This window comes from Mustela erminea, chromosome 6 (genome assembly GCF_009829155.1).
Source record: "Mustela erminea isolate mMusErm1 chromosome 6, mMusErm1.Pri, whole genome shotgun sequence".
NCBI classification, from domain to species: Eukaryota; Metazoa; Chordata; class Mammalia; order Carnivora; family Mustelidae; genus Mustela; species Mustela erminea.
The window spans coordinates 24,963,736-24,989,660 of NC_045619.1; the positions used below are offsets into that span (position 1 = coordinate 24,963,736).

A 25,925-nucleotide genomic window follows, 5' to 3' on the forward strand; every position below is an offset into this window, starting at 1 on the left:
ATACCGTATGATTTCACTCATATGTAGACTTTAAAAAACAAAATAAATGAATAAACAAAGAGAACAAACTGAAGGTTGCAGAGGGAAGGTGGGGGAAGGAATGGCCAAAGTAGGTGAAGAGGAGTAGGGGATACAAGTTTCCATTTACAGAATGAGTAAGTCATGGGAATAAACGGTACAGGGGCACCTAGCTGGCTCGGTTGCTGGAGCGTGTGACTCTTGTTCTCGGGCTTGTAAGTTCAAGCCGAACATTGGGTGTAAAGATTATATAAAGATTAGATCTTTAAAAAATTTTTTTAAATAAAAGTTACAGGGGCGCCTGGGTGGCTCAGTGGGTTAAGCCGCTGCCTTCGGCTCAGGTCATGATCTCAGGGTCCTGGGATCCAGTCCCGCATCAGGCTCTCTGCTCAGCAGGGAGTCTGCTTCCTCCTCTCTCTCTGCCTGCCTCTCCGTCTACTTGTGATTTCTCTCTGTCAAATAAATAAATAAAATCTTAAAAAAAGAAATTTAAAAGTTACAGCATGGAGAATATAGTCAGTGATATTATAATAGCATTGTATGGTGACAGATGGTAACTACACTTGTGGTGAGCAAGGCATAATGTGTAGAGAAGTTGGATCACTATGTTGTACACCTAGAACTAATGTAACACTGTGTGTCAGCTATACTCAAAAAATTTTTAATATAATTAAATAGTAACTAAATAAATATTTTTTAAAAAGCCTTTGAAAACTTCTGGGAAAGGTTTCCTAAGTTTTAAAAAAAGACAAAAAAAACCAGTCCCTTTTCTTCTTTTAGGTTTTTTCAAATCTGAAAATGATCCTGGGGGTTGAAATCTGAAGAACACACAACAGAAAGATGGGATGGTGCTGAGCCCTTGGTGATATTATTCAGCTACTGTACTGGAAAGCCCTAGACTAGTTACTCTACCTTCAAATATGTAAGATATTATATTTCTGTGTTGTTAAATTTCTGGTAATTAAAAATAAAGAAACCCTAACTTCTACAAATTCCAGAATGTAGAGGACTTGGTGCTCAGTTGGCTCTCTTAATCCAGAAATTGCAAGTTTAACGTTTCCAGTGACTGAGGTTGACTGAGATAAAAGACACGAATGGAATCAGCTGGTCTTGAAGTTCTGAATGGAACTCTTGTATAAGGTTAATTTGGAGTCAGAACCAACAGATCTCTAGTATTCTTTGGGTCTGAAAAATTACAGAAGCTGGTGAGACAGAAGGTTGGTACTTTTTAAGGCACTTAGATATTTGTGAGGACATGATCTTTGGAATTTGGCATCCCTAGTTTGTTAGGGGTAGAAGCTGGAACTGGTTGAGGCTCTTGGGTACTCCTTTTTAAAGAAAATTAAGCATTTTAAGGGTGTAATTCTGAGGTTTTTAATATGTTACAACTGTATAATCATTACCACTGTCTAATTATAGAATATTTTTAATGCATCAATTGATAGACATTTGGGTTATTTCTATTTTTTGGCTATTGTGAATAATGCTACTATGAACATTGTAAGTTTTGATGTGGACATAATATATTTTCATTTCTCTTGGATCTTATCTAGGAATACAGTTGCTGAGTCTGAGTCTTATGGGATAATTCTATGTTTAACATTTCAGTGAACTACCAGACTGTTTTCAAAGGCAACTGTACCATTGTACAGTCCTACTTGCAGTGTATGAGGTTTCTAATTTCTCTATATCCTTGCCATCACTTACTATTGTCTTTTTTAAAATTATAGTCATCCTAATAGGTGTAAAGTGGTATCTCATTTTGGTTTTGATTGGCAGTTAGCTAATTACTAATGATGTTGAGCCTCTTTTCATGTGTTATTGGCCATTTGCACATGTTCTTTGGAGAAATGTCTATCCAAATCTTTGGCCATTTTTAAATTGAGTCAATCATCTCTTTTCTCTTTGTATTGTTGAGTTTAAGAGTTCTTTATATATTCTGAATACTAGACCCTTATTACATATATGATTTGCAAATGTTTTTTCCATTCTGTGATCCATTTTGAATTGATTTTTTTGTATACACTGTGTAGTAGGGGTTTGATTTTATTCTTTTGCATGTAGATATCCAGTTGCCTTGTTAACATATATTGCAAAGACTATTTTTTCTTTCATTGAATTGTGTGGCACCCTTGCCAAAACTTAATTAACCATAAATTTGAGGGTTCATTTCTAGACTCAACTCTAATTCACTGATCTATATATCTATATTCATGCCAGTACCTCTTTAGATTACTGTAGCTTTTGTAAGTTTTGAAACTGGGAGGTGTGAATCCTCTAAATTTGTTCTTTTCTCGAGATTATTTTGGCTATTCTAGATTCTTGAATTGCCATATGAATATTAGAAATGTTAGCATGTCAATCCTGTGAAAAGGACCGTTGAAACTTTGAAAGAGATTACACTGAATCTGTAGATGATCTGCAGAGTATTGCCATCTTAACAATATTAAGGTTTCACTTCTTTCTGTGCCCACTTTAATGCAGCCCCGCTGGCAAGGAGCTATACTTCATCCACATTATTTTAGTACCTGTAAGTTTGCATTTCTATTCTTATGGGGTTTTTTGTTTTTGATTTTTGTTTTGTTTTGTTCATTTAAGAGAGAAAGAGAGGCAAAGAATGCACAAGCAGGGGAAGAGGCAGAGGGAGAGGGAGAAGTGGACTCCCTGCTGAGCCTAGGATCCTCACCTGAGCTGAAGGCAGATGCATAATCCTTTGAGCCACCCAGGCACTCCTTATCTTGTGTGTGTGTGTGTGTGTGTGTGTGTGTGTGTGTGTGTTGTTATTGTTGTTGTTGTTTTAATATCCAAAGCAGCATCTGGCTATAAGTGCCTGCCTGAGCTGTTTAAGTTTCTCCTGAGGTGCCAATTATTGGCATGTGTTTTTTTGTTTTTGTTTTTGTTTTTTGCTCTGGTTCCAAAGCAGCATAGATTTTAAGTGGTGTGCCCTACCTTATTTTTCCCATAAACCCTTTTATTTTTAGTGCACAATATTGCAGGACATGAGGTTTTTCATGAATGTATATAACGTGTTACAATGTAAATGCCTATATTTTTACATTTTAACGAAGGATTTTAGATACTGAATTTACTCAAAGCAGAATCTTCAGCTACTCTGGCAGGACAGTGAGATGCAGATGTTTAGGTAGATACAAGTTTTGTTCTCCCTCCAATCTTCATTTTAAAGGGATTCTCCAACTTCTCTTTAAGGAAGGGCTAGTCCAACCTGGGCCTCTGAACATTTTCTTTAATAATAATAGTAATAGCTAACGATCCCCAATCCATCACATTTCCCAGTCCATTGATGCTGTGGCTGCTACCAGGTCCTCCACTGTGTGCTGATCCATCTTTTCCATTGCAAATCCAGGAGACCCGTTAACTTTGGGTTAGCCAGCCCCAGACTTTCTCCTCCAGTCACGAGAGTGGTTTTCACAGCCTGCTTGGTAAAATGGGTCACCTTGGTCAGTGCTTCCCAAACTTGGGCATTTTTCAGAATCACCTGGAGGGCTTGTTCAACCACAGACTCTTGAATACCACCCCCGGGATTCTGACACAGTATACATTAAATTTGAGTGTGGATTTGCATTTATAATAAAGTCCCAGGTGATGCTGAGACCCCTTGTCCAGGGACCACATTTTGAGTGGCATTGCTGTTAATAGCCCTGTCATCAGCAGTGTTACTTATCTTCACTAGTTCCTTCCACATCAAACCTTTTTTCTTGGCCATTGCATTGGCATAGTCATTCTCTACCAGGGGCAGTTTTGATTTCCAAGAGATAGTTGGCAATGTCAGGAGACACGTTCTTTTGTCAGCACTGGGTAAAAAGGTGTGCTACTGGTGTCTGGTAGGTAGAGACCAGAGATGCTGCTGAACATCGTACAAGACACAAGGTAGCTTCTTACCACAAAGAATCATCTGATTCAAAATGTCAGTGGTTCCAAGGTTGAGAAACTTGGCAGTGACATGCTACTGCTTTATTTGCCCATAGCATGTGATCCTTCTGATCACATTTATGTTGAGCTGATAGCCCATGAGGTGAAACTGTAGATAAAGGAAGAGTTGTATTCCCCCATCCCAAAATTTTTAAATATTTAATTGAAAATAAAATATCTAAACTTTAAAACTATGAAGTACTTTGAAATATCAGCCACAAACATGATAACTTGTCAGAGTTCTAATTTCTCCTTCTTAGATCTCATAGCAGAATGGGAGACTTGACTGAAGTTAAATCTTTGGACATTGAGCCCATCTATTTCTTCGATCAGGTAATAATACATCTCAATCTCAGCAAATTATAGTTGACGTCTCTCTCTCTTTAAAAAAAAAAAAGATTTTATTTATTTATTTAATTGACAAAGAGAGAGAGAGAGAGAGACAATGAGAGAGGGAACATAAGCAGGGAGAGTGGGAGAGGGAGAAGCAGGCTTCCCACCAAGCAGGGAGCCTGACGCAGGGCTTGATTCCAGGATCTGGGGATCATGACCTGAGCAGAAGTCAGATGATTAACAACTGAGCCACCCAGTCACCACATCTCCCTCTCTCTCTCTCTTTTTTTAGATTTTATTTATTTATTTGAGAGAGAGAGAGAGAGAATTAGCCATGTGGAGGGGCAGAAGGAGAGAGAGAGAAAAGCAGACTCCCTGCTGAGCAGGAAGCCTGATGTGGGGCTTGATCCCAGGGCCCAGAAATCCTGACCTGAGCTGAAGGCAGACATTAAACAGACTGAGCCACCCAGATGCCCCCTATAATTTACTTTTCTAAAAATAATTCACTTTGGACCAATATTTTTCCGTGTTTTAATCAGAAAATTTGCTTTCATTTTAGATGAAACCAAAAAGAAAGAAATGGAAAAAGAGAGAGGGTGAAGACCATTTCCTCTATTTGAGACACACCTCAGGAGCTACTTATAGGTAAAATATCTGGAATTACTTTACATTTTCAAAGAGTTTTAAGGCGCTCAGGACCAGTGCTTCCCTACCCTGTACCCCAGTCCTCAAGAAACTATATCAGGATATTTTCCGTTTCAAAGCTGACCATGAAGCCAATCAGAAAACTTTATTCTAGCCAGATCAGAGGCTAATTGAAGCATAATTTGTCATAGCTGAGCAGCCACTCTGGTTTGGCTTTTTTCGTTATTCTACAACAAACCCAGCCCCTCTCTTGCTTTAGGGATTTTGTACCAGATGTTCCCTATGCTTTCTGTTCCTTTTAAGTCTTTACTTAAATATCACTTTTTTGAGATTTTCCTCTTTCAAATTTCTATCTTTCCCTACCTTGGCATTCTCTATCCCTCTTCCTAACTGTCCTCTTGCAGTTACCACTCTTTAACATTCTAAATGTCATTCCTATGTCATTTGCCCTACATCTCCCACGAGAGTATCAGGTCTATAAGGGAAAAAAAAATTATTTATATATTTTTATTGGAGAGAGAGAGGGAGAGAGGGAAAGAGCTTCCCAGAGCTAAGGGAGGGGGGTGGTGAGGTGGGGAAGTAGTGCAGAGAGGGAGGGAAAGGGAAAGAATCCCAAGCAGACTCCATGCTGAGCACAGAGTAGTTGCGGGTCTTGATGTCACCACCCTGAGATCATGACCTGAGCTGAAACCAAGAATCAGTCACTTAACTGACTGAGCCACTCTGCACCCCAAGGGAAGATTTTTTTTAATCTACTTGACCATTTATATATCCAGTCCCAAAAGCAATGCTTGGCACATAGAATGGGCTTAAGAGAGATTTTTAACTTAATAATCATGGAATTGTGTCTGCCCTCAAAGGTAAATGAAATAATGGAACTAAACTTTTCACAATGTTTTTACCTACTACTACTACAATTTCTTAAACTTGGAAATTAAAATACTCCAGCCTGTCTTAGAACATATGTCTTGGGCGCCTGGGTGGCTCAGTGGGTTAAAGCCTCTGCCTTTGGCTCAGGTCGTGGTCCCAGGGACCTGGGATCGAGCCCCACATTGGGCTTTCTGCTCAGAAGGGAGCCTGCTTCTGCCCTCCTACGCCCCGCCTGCCTCTCTGCCTACTTGGGATCCCCGTCTGATAAATAAATTAAAAGAAAAAAAAAAAGACCATATGTCTCAAGATTGTATAGGGTTAAAGCTGTCAGTTATACCAATAAGTTCTCAAGCAATGGTGATTTTGCCCGGTAAGGGACATTGGCCATATCTGAAGGCATTTTGGGCTGTCATGTTTAGGGGCGTGGTGCTGTTGTTATCTAGTGGGTAGAGACCAGGGATATTGCTAAACATCCTACCATGCACAGGACAGCCTCCACAACAGAGAATTATCTAGTCCAAAATGTCAGTTGAGAAACCCTGATATACACTAATTTGTTTGTTTCAAGCCTGCTATAACTTCTCAAGACCACTGCAAGTTGCTGCTCTTTTCAGAAGTCTATCATTTCTTCATTTCCAACTCTTTCTGCTTGAAAAGCAATGCAACGTAACTTGGTTATTTTGCATTCACAGTGCTTGGCTTATAATTGGCACTCAGTAAAGGAGTTCAGGTTGTCATATGGGCAACAGGTAGGTCTGTTTATCTAGGGCTTTATTGGCTGCCTGGCTTTCTCATTTAATGCATGTCTTAAGTATTGCTTCTGTTCACTCTACCTAGAAACATGCCATTGGCTATCCTACTGTTGCCCCTATACCAGGAATAAAATCCACATTTCTTACCATGAACTGCAAGTCCTTCTGTCATTTCCTCTCCTGTAGGTCCTCCATCCTCCTCAAGTACCGTGCCATGTCACTTGTTCCCCAGCCATTTTGGCCTATCTATTCCTTAAACAACCAAACCCATTCCTCCTTTTGGTTCTCTGCTTTTGCTGTACACTCTGCTTTGAATATTTTTCTGCCATATTAGTTCTTCCTGACCATTATTCTAGTTTCAGCCTCCTCAGAAAGACCATCCCTGATCTCCCAATCCAAAGCAGCCAAACATGCACCCCCCATCATTCTATTACAGTGTCTTGTTTTATTTTTATCGTCACAGTTACCACTATCCGTACTTTTTATTTCCTTTCCTTGTCTCTGTCCTCCCTCTTCTTCCTTCATGTTTTCCTTCCTGTCTTTCCCCAATTATAGTATAAGGTCCATGGGGGCAGAGTTATGTCCTCTTCACCGTATCTCTCCAGCGCCCAGAACTGTGCCTGATGAATATTTCTTGAATGAATGAATCATTTCTTCACACATGTGGTGCCTACCACAGAGAGGTGGGGCCAATTTAAGACTGGGCCAGGTCCCAAGACCTTCATTATTGATTATCTTTTTTTTAAGTTTTATTTATTTATTTGACAGAGAGCACAAGTAGGAGGAACAGCAGGCAGAGGGAGAAGCAGGCCCCCCGCTGAGCAGGGAGCCTGATGCGGGGCCCAACCCCAGGACCCTGGGATCATGACCTGAGTTAAAGGCAGACTTTTAACTGACTGAGCCACCCAAGCTCCCTGTTTGTTGATTATCTCTTGTTAAGATTGTTAAGTCTGGTTTTGAAATGGACAGTCCGTCATTTGAGCCTCTATCTGAAAAATAAACCAGACATATAAATATTATGTTTTAAGTGCATATATTTCTTATCAACCCTTTGAAGGAGGTAGAATTATTGACCTTATTTTACATATGATAAAACTGAGGTAATTAATAAATGGTAATACTAATTACCATTAATATTATTATATTAGTAATATTATATATAATATATAACAATATAATCATATATGATTACATTAGTAATATAATATTGCATTAATGTTATTTTTATTATTATTATTTAAAGATTTTATTTATTTATTTGACAGAGAGAGATCACAAGCAGGCAGATAGGCAGGCAGAGAGAAAAAGAGGAGGAAGAGGAAGCAGGCTCCCTCCGGCGCAGAGAGCCCGATGCGGGACTTGATCCCAGGACCCTGAAATCACGACCTGAGCTGAAGGCAGTGTCTTAACCCACTGAGCCAGCCAGGCACCCTATTAATATTATTATTGTAGTAAGTAGGGTTTTTATCATTTTATTTGAGCAGTAGACCAATCTGACAATCATGAATCCATATTTATAAGATGTTACAAAGAAAATATCTTAAAATGAAGATAACACAATAGCTGACTCATAGGATTAGTATTAGAGTTTGATAAAATGATGTTTATGAAAGCAACTTTGAAAGCCAGAAAGAGATATAGAAATTTAATGAGTTATTATTATAATAATATATTTAAAGTTTTTAAAAATGGGTCTTGCATCTTTTAAATATCAATGAAAATATAAACAATGCCTGGAGATCAAAGATTGAAGATCTACATTTAGAATTTTTTTTTAAAAGATTTTATTTATTTGACAGAGAGGGAGATTACAAGTAGGCGGGGTTGGGGGTGGGAAGCAGGCTCCTCACTGAGCAGAGAGCCCGATGTGGGGCTCGATCCCAGGACCCTGAGATCATGACCTAAGCTGAAGGCAGTGGCTTAACCCACTGAGCCACCCAGGAGCCCCTAGAATTTTTTTTTTTAAGATTTTATTTATTTATTTGAGAGAGAGTGAGCAGGTGGAGGGAGGGAGAGGCAGAGGGAGAGGAAGAAGCAGGCTCCCCACTGAGCAGGGAGGAGCATGCAGGACTCAATTCCAGGGCCCTGAGATCATGACCTGAGCCAAAGGAGGACACTCACCTACTGAGCCACCCAGGTACCCCTACATTTAGAATTCTTATGCCAATTAAAATACCTTTCTATCTTTAAAAAAAATTCCATTTTATTTTACATTAAATACCTAGTTGGGAAACTAGTATTATTTTTCAAATGATGTGAATGGAATTATTCTTTAGAAGAAAAATGCAAATGGCTCTGTAGTGCTGTTTACCATTTTATTTATTTATTTGTTTATTTATTATTAACTTATAGTGTATTATTTGTTTCAGGGGTACAGGTCTGTGATTCATCAGTCTTATACAATTTGCAGTGCTCACCATAGTACATACCCTCCCCAATGTCCATTGTTCATCGTTTTAAAAAAACTTTATGCAGGTGAAATTTCATTGAGTGTTGACATGTTTTACCAGATTGACTTGATGGAAGAAAACACTTTTAAATTGTAATAACTCAGGTAGCTGTCTTAGAAATCTTTGAGTAACTGGTTTAGAGAACATTTCAAAGCACAGCCCATTTAAAGTTAACTTTTATTCATGCCTCTGATAGTGTAGTGAAATCAGTTTTTGTTGAATGAATGAATAAAGATGGTAATCAGATTACAGGTTTTAACGTCCCAAAAAGGGAAGGACTGTGTCTTCTTCTCTGCGTATTCTGTGTAACAGTGTCCAGAAAATGTGCTTGATTATCCTCCTGGATTTTATTATATCAACTATCTAGGGGCTATCTAGATAGCTGTGAAAGGACAATGAGGTTGCATTCTGGATATAGTTTAAGGCAGAGATGACTAGGTTTGTTATGGAATGAGAGGAAGAGAAGATAAAGATTTCCAAAGATAACTCCTGGCCTGAGCAGTTGGAAGAATGGAACTGCTATTTATTGAAGTAAGTAAAAACTAAGGGAAGAACAGGTTTGGTGGGAAAAACCAGGAGTTCTTTTTTTAAACATGTTGGCTAAGTTGAGCTTGAGATGCTTATTAAATGTGTTATGTAGGAAGTTGGGTACCCAAGTCTGGAGGTCAGGTGGGAGGTCAGAGCTGGATATATACATTTGTGAGTTGTCAAGGTCTAAATGATTTTTAAAGCCTTTCAGTTGGGTAAGATTACATGGGAAATATAGGTAGAGAGAAGAAGAGAGGTGTGAGAGGGCAAAGTTGACACGAAACCAACAAAAGAGTTGGAGAAGTAATATCCAGTGAGGGAAGAGAACATAGAGAAAGTGGTATTCAGAAAACCAAATGAAGGGTGCCTGGGTGGCTTAGTCAGTTAAGCATCTGCTTTTGGAGGTACCTGGGTGGCTTAGTGGGTTAAGCCTCTGCCTTCAGCTCAGGTCATGATTTCAGGGTCCTGGGATCGAGTCCCACATCGAGCTCTCTGCACAGCAGGGTGCCTGCTCCGCAACCCCACCCCACCTGCTTACTTGTGATCTCTCTGTCAAATAAATAAATAAAATCTAAAAAAAAAAAAAAGTCATCTGCCTTTAGCTCAGGTCATGATCCCAGGGTCCTAGATCGAGTCGCATATGGGGCTCACTGTTCAGCAGGGAGTCTGCTTCTCCTTCTGCGTCGGCCCCTCCCCACTGCTTGTGCTCTCTCTCTCTCTCTCAAATAAATAGATAAGATCTTAAAAAACAAAAAAGAAAACCAAATGAAGAAAATGTTTTAAGAGTGTTCAGTTATGTCAAATACTACATGGGAGTTGTGTGAGTTGAAGACTGAATAGTGACCATTGGATTCAGCATGATCAAGGATTTTGGTGATCTTGAAAGAGGCTTATGTGTGGAGATGTGGGGACCTGTAGAGTGGTTTGAATACAGAATGGGAACAAATATAAACAACTTTCAGAGCTTTGCTCTTTCAAAGCAAAACAACTTTAACTCTATCTATACCACTTCACACCAACTAGAATGACTATTAAAAAACAAAAACAGGGGCACCTGGTACTTCAGTCAGTTAAGCATCTGACTCTTGATTCTGGCTCAGTTCATGATCTCAGGGTCATGAGTTTTGAGCCCCCAGTCGGGCTCGGAACTCAGTGGGGACGCTGCTTGAAATATTCTCTCTCCCTGTGTCCCCCCATCTTTAAAATAAATAAATAAATCTTTAACAAAATAGAAAACAGAGGGTAGCAAGTGTTGGCAAGGATGTGGAGAAATTGGAACTCCTGTACACTGCTGATGGGACTGTGAAATGGTGCAGTTGCTGTAGAAAATGATATGGCATTTCCTCAAAAAAGTAAACATAGAGTTACATGATCCAGCAATTCCAATTCTAGAAGTGAAAGCAGGGACTTCAACAGATAATATACACCCATGTTCATAGCAGCATTATCATAATTGCTAAAAGGTGGCAGCAACTCAAGTCCACTGACAAACGAAGTGTGGTACACACATAAAATAAAATGTTACTCAGCCTTCAGAAGGAAGGAAATTCTGACATGCTACAATGTGGTTGAACCTTAAAGACATTATGCTAAGTGAAATAAGACAGCCACAAATGAACAAATATTGTATACTTCCTCCTACATGAAGTTCATAGAGTAGTCAAAATCACAGGGACAGGAAATAGAATGGTGGTTACCAGGGCCTGGGGGATGAGGGAATAGGGTATAAAGGTATAGGGTATATAATTTCTTCTCTTATCCTCTCAGAGTCTCCTGCTGAGATGGACAGAAGACAGATCAGTAAGAGATAAAGATACAAATTTTATCTACCAATTTTTACATGTATAGAGGAGCCCTCCCAAGAATGAAGACCCAGACAGTTTGACCCAAATGCTAATATAGTAGGTTGGACAAAGCAATAAACTGTGAGAATGTGACAAGACAAAGAGATTGGAATAGAGCAGTTAATCCTAGAGAAATTCTAATGTGGAAGGTAAGAGTTTAACCCAGTCTGTTTGTACAGATTTTTCCTGGGCTCAACTTCCTCTCTGATGACAGGAATGTTTCTTCCTCTGGTATAAGGAGGGCATACTTCACATGAGAGTTTTAGGTCCTGCTTTCAGGAAGAAAAAGGAAGGTCAGAATGCACTTCTTGCATTTACTGTTTTTCATAAATCATGGTGATTATTTCAAAATAATCACCATGTCAAAGTGGCATATTGTGAGGTAGCATGCTCTGAACGTCCACAGGGAATGGAGAGTTAATGTTTAATGAGTACAGAGTTTCAGTAGTTCTATTTTCAACATTTTGAGGAAGCTCCATGCTGTTTTCCAGAGTGGTTGCACCAGCTTGCATTCCCACCAACAGTGTAGGAGGGTTCCCCTTTCTCCGCATCCTCGCCAGCATCTGTCATTTCCTGACTTGTTAATTTTAGCCATTCTGACTGGTGTGAGGTGGTCTCTCATTGTGGGTTTTTTTTTTTTTTTTTTTTTTATAAATTTTTTTTTTTATTTATTCCTTTGACAGAGACAGATCAGAAGTAGGCAGAGAGGAAGGCAGAGAGAGGAGGAAGCAGGCTTCCTGCCGAGCAGAGAGCCCGATGCGGGACTCGATCCCAGGACCCTGAGATCATGACCTGAGCTGAAGGCAGAGGCTTTAACCCACTGAGCCACCCAGGTGCCCCTCTCATTGTGGTTTTGATTTGTATTTCCCCGATGCCAAATGATGTGGAGGACTTTTTCCATGTGTCTCTTGGCCTTCTGGATGTCTTCTTTGCAGAAATGACTATTCATGTCCTCTGCCCATTTCTTTTTTTTTTTTTAATTAATTTTTTTAAAAGATTTTATTTATTTATTTGACAAAGAGAGATCACAAGCAGGCAGAGAGGCAGGCAGAGAGGAGGAAGCAGGCTCCCTGCTGAGCAGAGAGCCTGATGCGGGACTCGATCCCAGGACTCTTAGATCATGACCTGAGTCGAAGGCAGCGGCTTAACCCACTGAGCCACCCAGGCGCCCACCTCTGCACATTTCTTGATTGGATTATTTGTTCTTTGGGTGTTGAGTTTGATAAGCTCTTTATAGATTTTAGATACTAGCCCTTTATCTGATATGTCATTTGCAAATATCTTTTCCCATCTGTCAGTTGTCTTTTGGTTTTGTTAACTGTTTCCTTTGCTGTGCAAAAGCTTTTGATCTTGATGAAGTCCCAGTAGTTCATTTTTGCCCTTTCTTCCCTTGCCTTTGGTGATGTTCCTAGGAAGAAGTTGCTGTGGCTGAGGTCAAAGACGTTGCTGCCTGTGTTCTCCTCAAGGATTTTGATGGATTCCTTTCTCACATTGAGGTCCTTCATCCATTTTGAGTCTATTTTCAAAAATTGAGCAATTTTCGAAAATTGCTGTCCAATTTTCCCAACACCATTTGTTGAAGAGACTGTCACTTTTCCATTGGACATTCTTTCCTGCTTTGTCAAAGATTAGTTGACCATAGAGTTGAGGGTCTATTTCTGGGTTCTCTATTCTGTTCCTTTGACCTATGTGTCTGTTTTTGTGTCAGTACCATACTGTCTTGATGATGACAGCTTTGTAACAGAGCTTGAAGTCTGGAATTGTGATGCCACTCACTTTGGCTTTCTTTTTCAATATTCCTCTGGCTATTCGAGGTCTTTTCTGGCTCCATATAAATTTTAGGATTATTTGTTTCATTTCTTTGAAAAAAAATGGATGGGATTTTGATAGGGATTGCATTAAATGTATAGATTGCTTTAGGTAACATAGACATTTTCACAATATTTGTTCCTCTAGTCCATAATCATGGAACATTTCTTTGTGTCTTCCTCAATTTCTTTCATGAATACTTTATAGTTTTCTGAATATAGATTCTTTGCCTCTTTGGTTAGGTTTATTCCTAGGTTTCTTATGGTTTTGGGTGCAATTATAAATGGAATTGACTCCTTAATTTCTCTTTTTTCTGTCTTGTTGTTGGTGTAAAGAAATGTAGCTGATTTCTGTGCATTGATTTTATATCCTGACACTTTACTGAATTCCTGTACAAGTTCTAGCAGTTTTGGAGTAGAGTCTTTTGGGTTTTCCAAATATGGTATCATATCATCTGCAAAGAGTGGTACTTTGACTTCTTCTTTGCCAAATTTCTTTAATTTCTTTTTGTTGTCTGATTGCTGAGGCTAGGATTTTTTTTTTAAGATTTTGTTTGTTTATTTGACAGACAGAGATCACAAGTAGGCAGAGAGAAAGGCAGAGAGAGACAGAGGGGGAAGCAGGCTTCCTGCTGAGCAGAGAGCCCGATGCTGGGCTCAATCCCAGGACACTGGGATCATGACCTGAGCCGAAGGCAGAGGCTTTAACACACTGAGCCACCCAGGCACCCCAAGGCTAGGACTTCTAGTACTATGTTGAATAGCAGGGGTGATAATGGACATCGGTGCGGTGTTCCTGACCTTAGCAGAAAAGCACTCTGTTTTTCTCCATTGAGATGATTTTTGCGGTGGGTTTTTCATAGATGGCTTTGATGATATTGAGGTATGTGCCCTCTGTCACTACACTTTGAAGAGTTTTGATCAGGAAGGGATGCTGTACTTTGTCAAAAGCTTTTTCAGCATCTTTTGAGAGTATCATATGGTTCTTGTTCTTTCTTTTATTAATGTATTGTATCACATTGATTGATTTGCAGATGTTGAACCAACCTTGCAGCCCTGGAATAAATCCCACTTGGTCGTGGTGAATAATTCTTTTAGTGTACTGTTGGATCCTATTGGCTAGTATTTTGGTGAGAATTTTCACATCTGGGTTCATCGAGGATATTGGTCTGTAATTCTCTTTTTTGATGGGATTTTTGTCTGGTTTTGGGATCAAGGTGATGCTGGCCTTATAAAATGAGTTTGGAAATTTTCCTTCCATTTCTATTTTTTGGAACAGTCTCAGGAGAATAGGAATTAATTCTTCTTTAAATGTTTGTTAGAATTCCCCTGGGAAGCCGTCTGGCCCTGGGCTTTTGTTTGTTTGGAGATTTTTTTTTTTTTTAAAGATTTTATTTATTTGTCATAGAGAAGCAAGAGCAAGCACAGGCAGACAGAATGGCAGGCAGAGGCAGAGGTAGAAGCAGGCTCCCTGCCAAGCAGGGAGCCCGATGTGGGACTCGATCCCAGGACGCTGGGATCATGACCTGAGCCGAAGGCAGCGGCTTAACCAACTGAGCCACCCAGGCGTCCCTGTTTGGAGATTTTTGATGACTGTTTTAATCTCCTTACTGGTTATGGGTCTGTTCAGGTTTTCTGTTTCTTCCTGGTTCAGTTGTGGTAGTTTATATGTCTCTAGAAATGCATCCATTTCTTCCAGATCATCAAATTTTCTGGTGTAGAGATGCTCATAATATGTTCTTATAATTGTTTGTATTTCTTTGGTGTTAGCTGTGATCTCTCCTCTTTCATTCATGATTTTATTAGTTTGGGTCCTTTCTCTTTTCTTTTTGATAAGTCTGGCCAGGGGTTTATCAGTCTTATTAATTTTTTCAAAGAACCAGCTCCTAGTTTCATTGATTTGTTCTGTTGTTTTTTTTTTTTTGTTTGTTTCTATTTCATTGATTTCTGATCTGATCTATATTATTTCTCTTCTCCTGCTGGGTTTAGGCTTTCTTTGTTGTTCTTTCTCCAGCTCCTTTAGGTATAGGCTTAGGTTGTATATTTGAGACCTTTCTTGTTTCTTGAGAAAGGCTTGTATCACTATATATTTTCCTCTCAGGACTGCTTTTGCTCTGTCCCACAGATTTTGAACCATTGTGTTTTCATTTTTCATTTGTTTCCATGAATTTTTTCCATTCTTCTTTAATTTCCTGGTTGACCCATTCATTCTTTAGAAGGATGCTCTTTAGTCTCCATGTATTTGGGATCTTTCCAAATTTCCTCTTGTGATTGGGTTCTAGCTTCAGAGCATTGTGGTCTGAAAATATGCAGGGAATGACCCCAATCTTTTGATACTGGTTGAGACCTGATTTATGACCCAGGATGTGATCTATTCTGGAGAATGTTCCATGTGCACTAGAGAAGAATATGTATTCTGTTGCTTTGGGATGGAATGTTCTGAATATATCTGTGATGTCCATCTGGTCCAGTGTGTCATTTAAGGCCTTTATTTCCTTGTTGATCTTTTGCTTGGATGATCTGTCCATTTCAGTGAGGGGAGTGTTAAAGTCCCCTACTATTATTGTATTATTGTTGATGTGTTTCCTTGATTTTGTTATTAATTGGTTTATATACTTGGCTGTTCCCATGTTAGGGGGATAGATATTTAAAATTTTTAGATCTTCTTGTTGGGCACACCCTTTGAGTATGATATACTGTCCTTTCTCATTTATTATTATAGTCCTTGGCTTAAAATCGAATTGATCTGATATAAGGATTGCCACCCCAGCTTTCTTTTGATGTCCATTAGCATGGTAAATTGTCTTCCAGCCCCTCACTTTAAATCTGGAAGTGTCTTTGGGTATAAAATGAGTTTCTTGTAGACAGCATATTTTTTTTTAATTTATTTATTTGACAGAGAGAGATCACAAGTAGGCAGAGAGAGAAAGTTCTCAGCAGTCTTCCTGCTGAGCAGACAGCCCCAATTCGGGGGCTCAATCCCAGGACCCTGGGATCATGACCTGAGCCAAAGGCAGAAGCTTTAACCACTGAGCCACCCAGGTGCCCCTGTAGACAGCATATTGATGGGTTTTGTTTTTTTATCCATTCTGATACCCCTTGTCTTTTGTTTGGGGCATTTAGCCCATTTACATTCAGGGTAACTATTGAGAGATATGAATCTAGTGCAGTTGTATTGCCTGTAAGATGACTGTTACTGCATATTGTCTCTGTTCCTTTCTAAACTACTACTTCAGGCTCTCTCTTTGCTTAGAGGACCCCTTTAAATATTTCCTGTAGAGCTGGTTTGGTGTTTACAAATTCTTTTAGTTTTTGCTTGTCCTGGAAGCTTTTTATCTCTCCTTCTATTTTCAATGGTAGCCTAGCTGGATATAGTATCCTTGGCTGCATGTTTTTCTCGTTTAGTGCTCTGAATATATCATGCCAGTTCTTTCTGGCCTGCCAAGTCTCTGTGCATAAGTCTGCTGCCAATCTAATATTTTTACCATTGTATGTTATAGACACTTCTTCTCCCGGGCTGCTTTCAGGATTTTCTCTTTGTTGCTAAGACTTGTAAGTTTTACTATTAGATGAGGGGGTGTGGATCTATTCTTATTGATTTTGACGGGGGTTCTCTGTGCCTTCTGGATTTTGATGCTTGTTCCCTTTGCCGTATTAGAGAAATTCTTTACAATAATTCTCTCCAATATACCTTCTACTCCCCTCTCTTCTTCTTCTGGAATCCCAATTATTCTAATGTTTCATCTCATGGTATCACTTATCTCTCGAATTCTCCCCTTGTGGTCTAGTAGTTGTTTGTCTCTCTTTTGCTCAGCTTCTTTATTTTCTATCATTTGGTCTTCTATATCACTAATTCTCTCTTCTGCCTCATTTAACTAGCAGTAAGAGCCTCCATTTTTGAGTGCACCTCATTAATAGCTTTTTTTATTTCAACTTGGTTAGATTTTAGTTCTTTTATTTCTCCTGAAAGGGCTTTTATTTCTCCAGACAGGGTTTCTCTAATATCTTCCATGTCTTTTTTGAGCCTGGGTAGCACCTTGAGAATCGTCATTCTGAACTCTAGATCTGACATATTACCAATGTCCATATTGATTAGGTCCCTAACCTTCGGTACTGCCTTTTGTTCTTTTTTTCTCTTTTTTCCACCTTGTCATTTTATCCAGATAAGAATATATGAAGGAGAGAATAAAATACTAAAAGGGTAGCAAAGACCTCAGGGAAATGTGCTTTAACCAAATCAGAAGAGACCCCAAATTGTGGGGGGGAAGAAAGGGGGTAAAAAGAAGTTCAGAAAAAAAAAATTAAAAAAAGAAAAAAATAAAGAAAAAATATATATATTAGACTGGTGAATAGAACAGGCTCACCCACTTAATTTTGGGAGTATTTTGGTCTCTTAGAAGAAACTACCTCCCCAAATTTTAAAGAATGAAAAACATATATAAGGGTAAACACAATGAAGGGATGGAATATGACTATAAAGATGAAAAACAATAAAGAAAATGAAAGTGGAGATAATTTGCTCAGGCTGGAGATTAGAACAAAGCCCTGTGCTAGGTTTAAGGTGTATTTTGATCTATTTGAAGAAGTTGTACCCCAAATTTTTTTAGAAGAAAAAACCCTATGTGTATACAACAAATAAAGTTAAATACAATGAAGGATAAAATATGGCTATAATAATGAAGGTTCAAAAATGATTTTTTTTTAAATGAAAGGCATTGTTAAGATAAACTAGTTTAAAAACCTTAAAAGAGAAAAGGGTAAAAGTTAAAAAAAATTTAGCAGAAGAAAAATGTAAAATTAATAATAATTAACTTTGCAAGACTAAAGAATCATGGGGAGAAAGCCATAAATTCCATACTTTGCTTTCCCCTCCTCTGGAATTCTGCTGTTCTCCTCAGTAAGTGAACTTGGTCTTGGCTGGATTTCTTGTTGATCTTTTGGGGGAGAGGCCTGTTGTAGTGATTCTCAAGTATCTTTGCCTGAGGCGGAATTGCACGGCCCTTACCAGGGGCCAGGCTAAGTAATCTGCTCCGGTTTGCTTTCGGGAGCTTTTGTTCCCTGAATGCTTTCCGTAGAGTTCTGGAGGACGGGAATGAAAATGGCAGCCTCCCAATCTCTGGCCCAGAGGAACCAAGAGCCCAGGGGCCCACTCCTCAGTGCACCCTTGGAGAAAAGCGCTCATTCACTCCCGTCTCCCTGGCCTCCAGCCATGCTGCGAGGTCACTCAGCCTGTGACCAAGCTTCTCTATCTCTGGCACACAGCCCCATCTGGAGTCTCTGAACCCCTCAGATCCCTGAGCTCTTCCAGGAGGGTCTCCCTGGATCTTGTGGGGTCTCTTCTCACAGAGCAGTGTCCTGAGCCACAGACCACAATTTAAGGTAACCCCAAGTTGAGAGCTCACTCCTTAGCTCCGTCTCTGTAGCCGGCTTCCCCTAATACCTGTGACCTCTGCGACACTCAGCCTCAATCCTTCTGTGACCCCGTGGGACCTGAGGCCACACTGTCCCCGTGTGGGCTTCACCCCGACTTAACATCTGGAGCGATGTCCCTCAGTGGAGCAGACTTTTAAAAGTTCTGATTTTGTGCTCTGTTGCTCTGCTGCTTGCCAGGAGCTGGCCCCTCCCCCCTGCGGTCTATCCTCCCCTCTCTTTGGATTCACTTCTCTGCCGGTCCTACCTTTCAGAAAGTGGTCGATTTTCTGTTTCTAGCATTGCTGCTCTTCTTCTCTTCAGTCTCCTGTTGGATTTGTAGGTGTTTGGAATGGTTTGATAAGCTATCTAGCTGATCTCCTGCTACCTGATGTTGTCTCAGCCTGCTACTTCTCTGCCATCTTGACTCTTCCCCCTATCGAAACTCCTGTTCTTTCCATTTTTAAGAGAAATTTGGAATGTGGATTTTCATAGAGTATTTCTGGTCCTCAGATACTGGCAACTAATCCAATTTTTAAAATCACATGCACACTTCACCAGACAAGCCAAAGAAAATAAATCTCTGAATCCTGCCTCATCCTGTGCCATGGCTATTCGCTGCTGAATTCTGGCCTTGAGCTACCTAGTTCACAGGATTTTCAGAAAGTTGTTTCCTGTCACAAGAAATATTGCTTAGGCTGGCATTTTCCTGGGTTCATTTGACAACCCCAGTCCATTTTTTATATTTAATACTCCAGAATATACAAAAGAAATTGAAGAGGCCCAGATGAGTGTTCCTCACTAAGATATTAAATATTTTTTTAAATTTAGTTTCATTGAAAAGTCCTTATCCTTGAATACATTTCCTCTTCAGTAATAAGAGAGATAAAAGATTTACCTCCCAGGGTGGCTGGGTGTCTCAGTCGGTTAAGTTGTCTGCCTTCGACTCAAGTCATGATCTCAGTGTCCTGGGATTGAGTCCCACTTCGGGCTCCCTACTTGTTGCAAAGTATGCTTTTCCCTCTTTCTCTGCCTGCTGCTCTGCCTACTTGTGCTTTCTATCTCTCTGTCAAATAAATAAATAAAATCTTTTAAAAAAAAAAAAGATGTACCTCCCTGTTGTTGAAATACCTAGTCCAATATCAACCACCTTAATTGAAATTTTTAAATCAATAAGTTAGTATTTAATAAATAGTTCATAATTTTACATTTGTATACATAGAATACTATGCAACAGAAATAATGTAATACCTATATAATAGAGTTATTTTGAGAGTTGAATAAAATGGTATATGAGAAACTACTTTAACTATAAAGTGATAAACACATTTATAGTGTCATTATTATAATCATTAATGAAGATTATTAAAATAAGATTTCTGTCTTTTAAAAACCTGTAAGTATGTAAAATTATTTATATACGTACATATATATTCAACATCTATGTGTGTAAATTCATGGTGTAGGTCAAATAATACACGTTTTAATTCGCCAAAAGGATCCTCCTCCATGTTATCTTTTTTTTTTTTTTTTAAGATATATTGATATGAGAGAGAGCCCAAGAAGTGGGAGGAGCAGAGAGTGAGGGAGAGAGGGAACCCCAAGCAGACTCCCTGCTGAGTGCAGAGTCCGATATAGGGCTCAGTTCCATGACATGACACCGAGATCATGACCTGAGATGAAATCAAGAGTCAGCACTCAACCAGCTGAGCCACCCAAGCACCCCATCTCCTTTTATTTTTTAAATTAATAGTAAATTTTGATGACTCTAAATAAATAGGTATTTTATAATCTTAGTTCTGCTCAATTTTATCTTTCCATACTTCATTGTAAAGATTTTCTTCTGACTTGTCTTTCTTGTAACTAATTTTCCCTTCAGCTTTGTGTCTAATATGCTGTTAAACCCATCTACAGAGTTCTTAATTTGGGTTATTGTATTTTTCAGCTTTATAGTTTCTATATGATTCTTTTTCAGATATGCACTATTTATATGTATGCATGTATGTGGGTGTATGCATGTAGTTTTCAGTTTTTTGCAGAAGTTCTCAATTTCCTTGGTCATAGTAAGCAGAGTTATTTTAAACTCTGTATCTCCCTATGGTTCTATTTTATTAATTGCTGTTCCTGCTGGCTCTCATTCATTTTCTCCTGACTTCTTGTCAATCTTTTTTTTTTTAAACACTTTGTGTCACATATTATATTTGAAAATTATTTTTAAAAATAATTTGAGGGCTAGGATGAAGTTAGCTTCCACTGGAGGAGATTTACATTTGTTTCTGTCAGAGGCTTGTGATTAGAACACTTTGAGGTGGCCTTAATTCAATGTCAAGAGGTGAGATAATTTAAAACTGTGTTGTAATGAGCTGGTCTAGGTGTACTTCTGGATAACCCTTACTCCTAGTACACAGCGTTTTGGGTCTCAACCAGTAACCCGGCCATGGAGGGCCCTAGTCTCCAAATTTTGAACTCTTAGCTACTACAAAGCTATCAAAAGCCCTGACCACTCTTTAAGTCTCTCAGATGCCTCCTCTAGAATTAGTAAGTTTTCCTTCCCCACCCCTTACCTTCCACAAGGAGGGAAAATATGGGGTTTATCTGTTTGTATTCCATCTTCCAGATATTGATAGTAATAGCTGAGTGATGACTATCACTCTCTTGTTAGCTGTCTGTAGCCTTTAAGAACTTTTTTAAATTTTATGCAGCTTTTCTAGTTGTCTCCAAGAGAAGGTTACTTTAAATTACCTAGATGCTACTACCAAAAGGGGAAGAACACTTTTAAGTTTTAAACATGTTATACATAGTTGTTTCATAAACAATGGCTGAAAATTCCATTATCTGACACACCTAGTCCCTTTGTGGATCCATTTCTTTTGCTGCTTTGGAGTTTCAGTATAATATAGTTACATCTGATGGGATATGTATGATAGGCTAAGGGAACACAGCACATGTTTGTAGACTAACCTGAGAAATTCAGGGAAGGATTTCTGGAAGAAATGGCCTCTGTCTTGTCTTATAATAGTAATGAATAAGCAACACACACGTATGTTTTTATCCTCTGTGTATAAACATAATAAATATTCATTGAAGAAAAGTTAGAACACTGCCTCGCTGGCTCAAAGGTAGTGCATGCTGCCTCTTGCATGTGAGTCTCTTGGGGTCGTGAGTTCAAGTAGGCATGGAACTGACGAAAGAAAGGAAGAGAAAAAAAAGAAAGAAAGGGGAAAGAACAGAAGAAAGAAAGAAAAGTACTAAAAAAGACAATAAAAAATGACCTCCACAATCTGATAGTTTACTTTTGGAGGTTATTTATTTAGTCTCTGTACTATCAGATATATGATATATGTATATTATACATTTGAAGACACCCCACATATACAATTGTATATAATCTTTATATATTATAACATAAGCATTTTCCCAAATTATTAAGAGCAATTTTCCAAGCAATTTTTCATGCTGCTCACTGTATGAGTATGATATTATTTATTTAGCTATGTCCTTATGAGTCATTAGATTTCTTTCAATTTTTTCTAATTTTGAAAAGTGTTATAGTTAGCAATTTTATTCACAGATGTTGTACACCTTTTAAGGTATATACATTTTAAGATGGATTTCTAGAAGTTGATAAAGAAGATAAAATACCTTTACGGCTCACACATTTTTTTTACAGCCATACAGAGAGTATACTTTCTAAAGAACTAAAGGAAGCACGACTAACTACGGTAGCTGAAGCTGAGAAGCAAGATGTGTTCTACTCATTTGACATCTCAACAACTCCTACTGTTGCCCAGTTTTCTCCCCCGTTATCCAAGACACACCTGCAAAAGGATCTATTTGAGGAATATAAACTCATTGCTTCTGAAATACTGCATGAACTTGGGGAGGTACTGCAGAAGTATGCGGAGTATCACATTATTTACCCTGAGGGAATTGTAAATCTTATGAATTACAGTTGGCATGATCTTATTGAAGGTGCTTCTAAGTGTGCATCCAAAAGTTCAGGCTTGAAGAAAAACACTGCCTTGCAAAGAGATCCCAGTGCCGTGACCCAAATCAGCAGCTTTTTGAGAGAGGAATATCATAAGGAAAAGCATCTTGTGAGAGCAAAAAAAGACCATGATGTTTCATCTGGTATGTAGAAGTTATTAGTTAGTTTTATAAATTAATCCTCCAAGTTTAAAAGAAAAAGAATAAAAATAGCACTGAGTGAGAAATTGACAAAACATTATATTAGTGATACTTGGTTTGTGTTAAGAATTTTAGTATTAGTGAAGTAAATTTATTAAGTATTAGTGTCAGGAGAAAGATATAAAAATTTATAGTGCTTTCATTGAAAGCATCTATTATACTTCATGTGACATGAACTCTCTGCCTCAAGGGATCCTACAAATTCTTTTACTGTACAGGGCCTAACAGAAATATGATGCTAGCCACATACATGATTTTTTTAAATTAACTTTTTTTAAGGGTCTTTTTTTTTTTTTGAGGGGGGGAAGGGGAGGGGCAAAGGGAGAGGAAGAGAGAAACCTAAGAAGACTCGGTGCTCAGCACGGAGCCCAATGCAGAACTCTTACATCTTACAACCCCGAAATCACAACTCTGAGATCACAACCTGAGCCAAAACCAAGGGTCAGATGCCTAACGCACTGTGCCACCCAGGCACCCCATTAAATTAACATTTTATTTTAAGATGATTATAGACCCACATAAAGAGAAATCCCATATCCCCTTTATCCATGTTCTTCATAAGGCAACATCTTGTAAAACTCTAGTTCAGTATCACAACCAGGATATTGACATTGATACAGTTAAGATTCAAAACTTTTCTGTCAAGGTAGGGATCATTCATGTCCTGAAACCATACCCACTTCCCTCTTTCTCCACTCCCTCTTTTAACCTATGTGTTTTGCATTTCTATATTTTTGTCATTTCAAGGATATTATATAAGTGGAATCATATGTATAAACTTGGTGATTGCCTTTTTTCAGTCAGCTTAATGTTCTGGAGATACACCCAGGTCATATATATCAGTAGTTTGTTCCTTTTTATTGCTTTGCAGTATTCCATGGTATGAATGTACCAGTTTGTTTAATCAGTCTTTGATGGACATGTGGGTAGTTTGGGTTTTTTCCAATTTGGGGCCATTATGAAAGCTGCTAAAACACTCATGTATAGGAATTGTGTAAATGTAAGTTTTGATTTTTCTTTGGTAGATTGCCAAAAGTTCAATTACTGGGCTATGTGGCAATTATGTGTTTGCTTTTATTTTTATTATTTTATTTTTATTTTTAAAAAGATTTTATTTATTTATTTGATGAGAGAGAGATAGCAAGAGAGGGAACATAAGCAGGGGTTAATGACTGAGCCACTGAGGACCCCTGTTTTTATTTTTTTAAGAAGATTTTATTTATCCATTTGACGCAGAGAGACACAGACAGAGAGCACACTCAGGGGAGTGGCAAAGGGAGAGGGAGAAGAAGGCTCCCCACTGAGCAGGGAGCCCAGTGTGGGGCTTGATCCCAGGTCCCTGGGATCATGACCAGAGCCGAAGGCAGACAGTTAACCGACTGAGCTACCTGGGTGCCCCCATGATTACCTTTATGTGAAACGTTCCAACTATTTTCCAAGGACACTATCCTGTTTATATTTTTCTCAAAAATCAGATGGGCATATTTATGTGAATTTATTTCTAGGTTTTCCTTTTGTGTCTGCTTATTCTCATTCGTGTTCTCTTGACTCCCTGTGAATATGATTATTTTTAATTTTGTGTCAGACATTGTATTTGAAAAACTTCTTAAAACTTATTTGAGGGCTGGATGAAATTATCTTCAACTAAAGGCAATTGGAAGCAGGCACTGAAACAGATGTTTGTATACCAATACTCATAGCAACAATAATAGCAGTTATTCACAATAGCCAAAAGGTGGAAACAATCCAAATGTCCATTGACAGGTGCATGGATAAACAGATTATGCTTTGTACATACAATGGAATATTATTCAGCCTTAAAAAGGAATGACATTCTGATACAGGTAGTAATGTGGATGAAACTTGAAGACATCATGCTAAGTGAAATAAGCCATAAACAAAAGGACAAATAAAGTATGACTCTACTGGGGCGCCTGGGTGGCTCAGTGGTTTAAGCCGCTGCCTTCGGCTCAGGTCATGATCTCAGGGTCCTGGGATCAGGTCCCGCTTCGGGCTCTCTGCTCGGCAGAGAGCCTGCTTCCCTCTCTCTCTCTCTGCCTGCCTCTCCATCTACTTGTGATTTCTCTCTGTCAAATAAATAAATAAAATCTTTAAAAAAAAAAAAAAGTATGACTCTACTTACATGAGGTACCTAAAGTAATCAAATACATAGAGACAGAAAGTAGAATGTCTCTATGGGGCTGTGGGGAGGGAAGGGTAGGGAGTTATTGCTAAATAGGTACAGAGTTTCACTGATGCTACAAAACCATACACTTAAAAATGGTTAAAATGGTAAATTTCATGTTTTGCAAATTTAACCACAATAAAAATATTTTAATGGTTAAATAGTAAATTTTGTGTTACATATCCACAATAACAACAACAACAAAAAAAGGCAGTGGGGGAGGGAACATTTGCAAGTACCAAAGGCGAGACTGTTAAGAATAATAATAAAGCCTTAAGGATCTGAAATTTTTGCTGATAATAATTTCAAAAAACTTGATAGGGAAATATTAGTGACTGGCACAGACACATGATTTAAAAAGGATGAGGAACCACAGCAGAGCTTAGCACTACATTGCAGAGAGTACTGGTAGATCCCACTTTTATCCCCAGAATGTAGCTTTATATTCAGGACTTTATGATTTCTCACTTTCACTCCTATTGTGTTAAATATATACAAGCAGAATTCAATGTAGCAAAAGAATGATATTTTAAATATTAAATTCATATTCATTTATAATATTTTACAGATCATAGGGAACTTTCTAGCCATTATCTAATTTCGTTGTCCAGATATCCCTGTGGAGTAGCTGATAGGATTCTGTTTCACTATGGAGAAAACTGAGATGCCAAAGCATCAAGTAACTTACCTAAAGTCACAGTTTCTGATAGAGCTATGACCCCAATCCTGGTCTTTTAACTCCCAGTATAGTGTCCTTTCTGCTACTTTATCCCTAACTCTCATTCTGCTGTTAAAATTAATAGTGATAAAGATTCTGACAATGAGAATAAATAGTAGTGGTAGCTATCTCTACAAGGCCCCTCTGAGATAGAGAAGTAATCTACTGGAGTGACTAAGCCTTTGCTCTTAGGATTCCTGGGTCAAAATCCTGGCTATTGCACTTACTACTTACATATTTTGAGCAT

At 38.6% G+C, this 25,925-nt stretch overlaps 1 protein-coding gene across 1 annotated transcript in view; it reads left to right on the forward strand.

Moving 5' to 3' along the window:
- Positions 1 to 25,925, forward strand: part of LOC116592991 (uncharacterized protein C3orf20 homolog) — a 128,979-nt gene that overhangs the window by 8,437 nt on the left and 94,617 nt on the right. The window contains exons 2-4 of the mRNA XM_032346733.1: positions 4,209 to 4,281; positions 4,841 to 4,926; positions 22,258 to 22,718. Coding sequence (XP_032202624.1) covers positions 4,222 to 4,281; positions 4,841 to 4,926; positions 22,258 to 22,718 — 607 coding nt within the window. The 5' untranslated portion in view covers positions 4,209 to 4,221. The remainder of the gene's footprint in view (positions 1 to 4,208; positions 4,282 to 4,840; positions 4,927 to 22,257; positions 22,719 to 25,925) is intronic.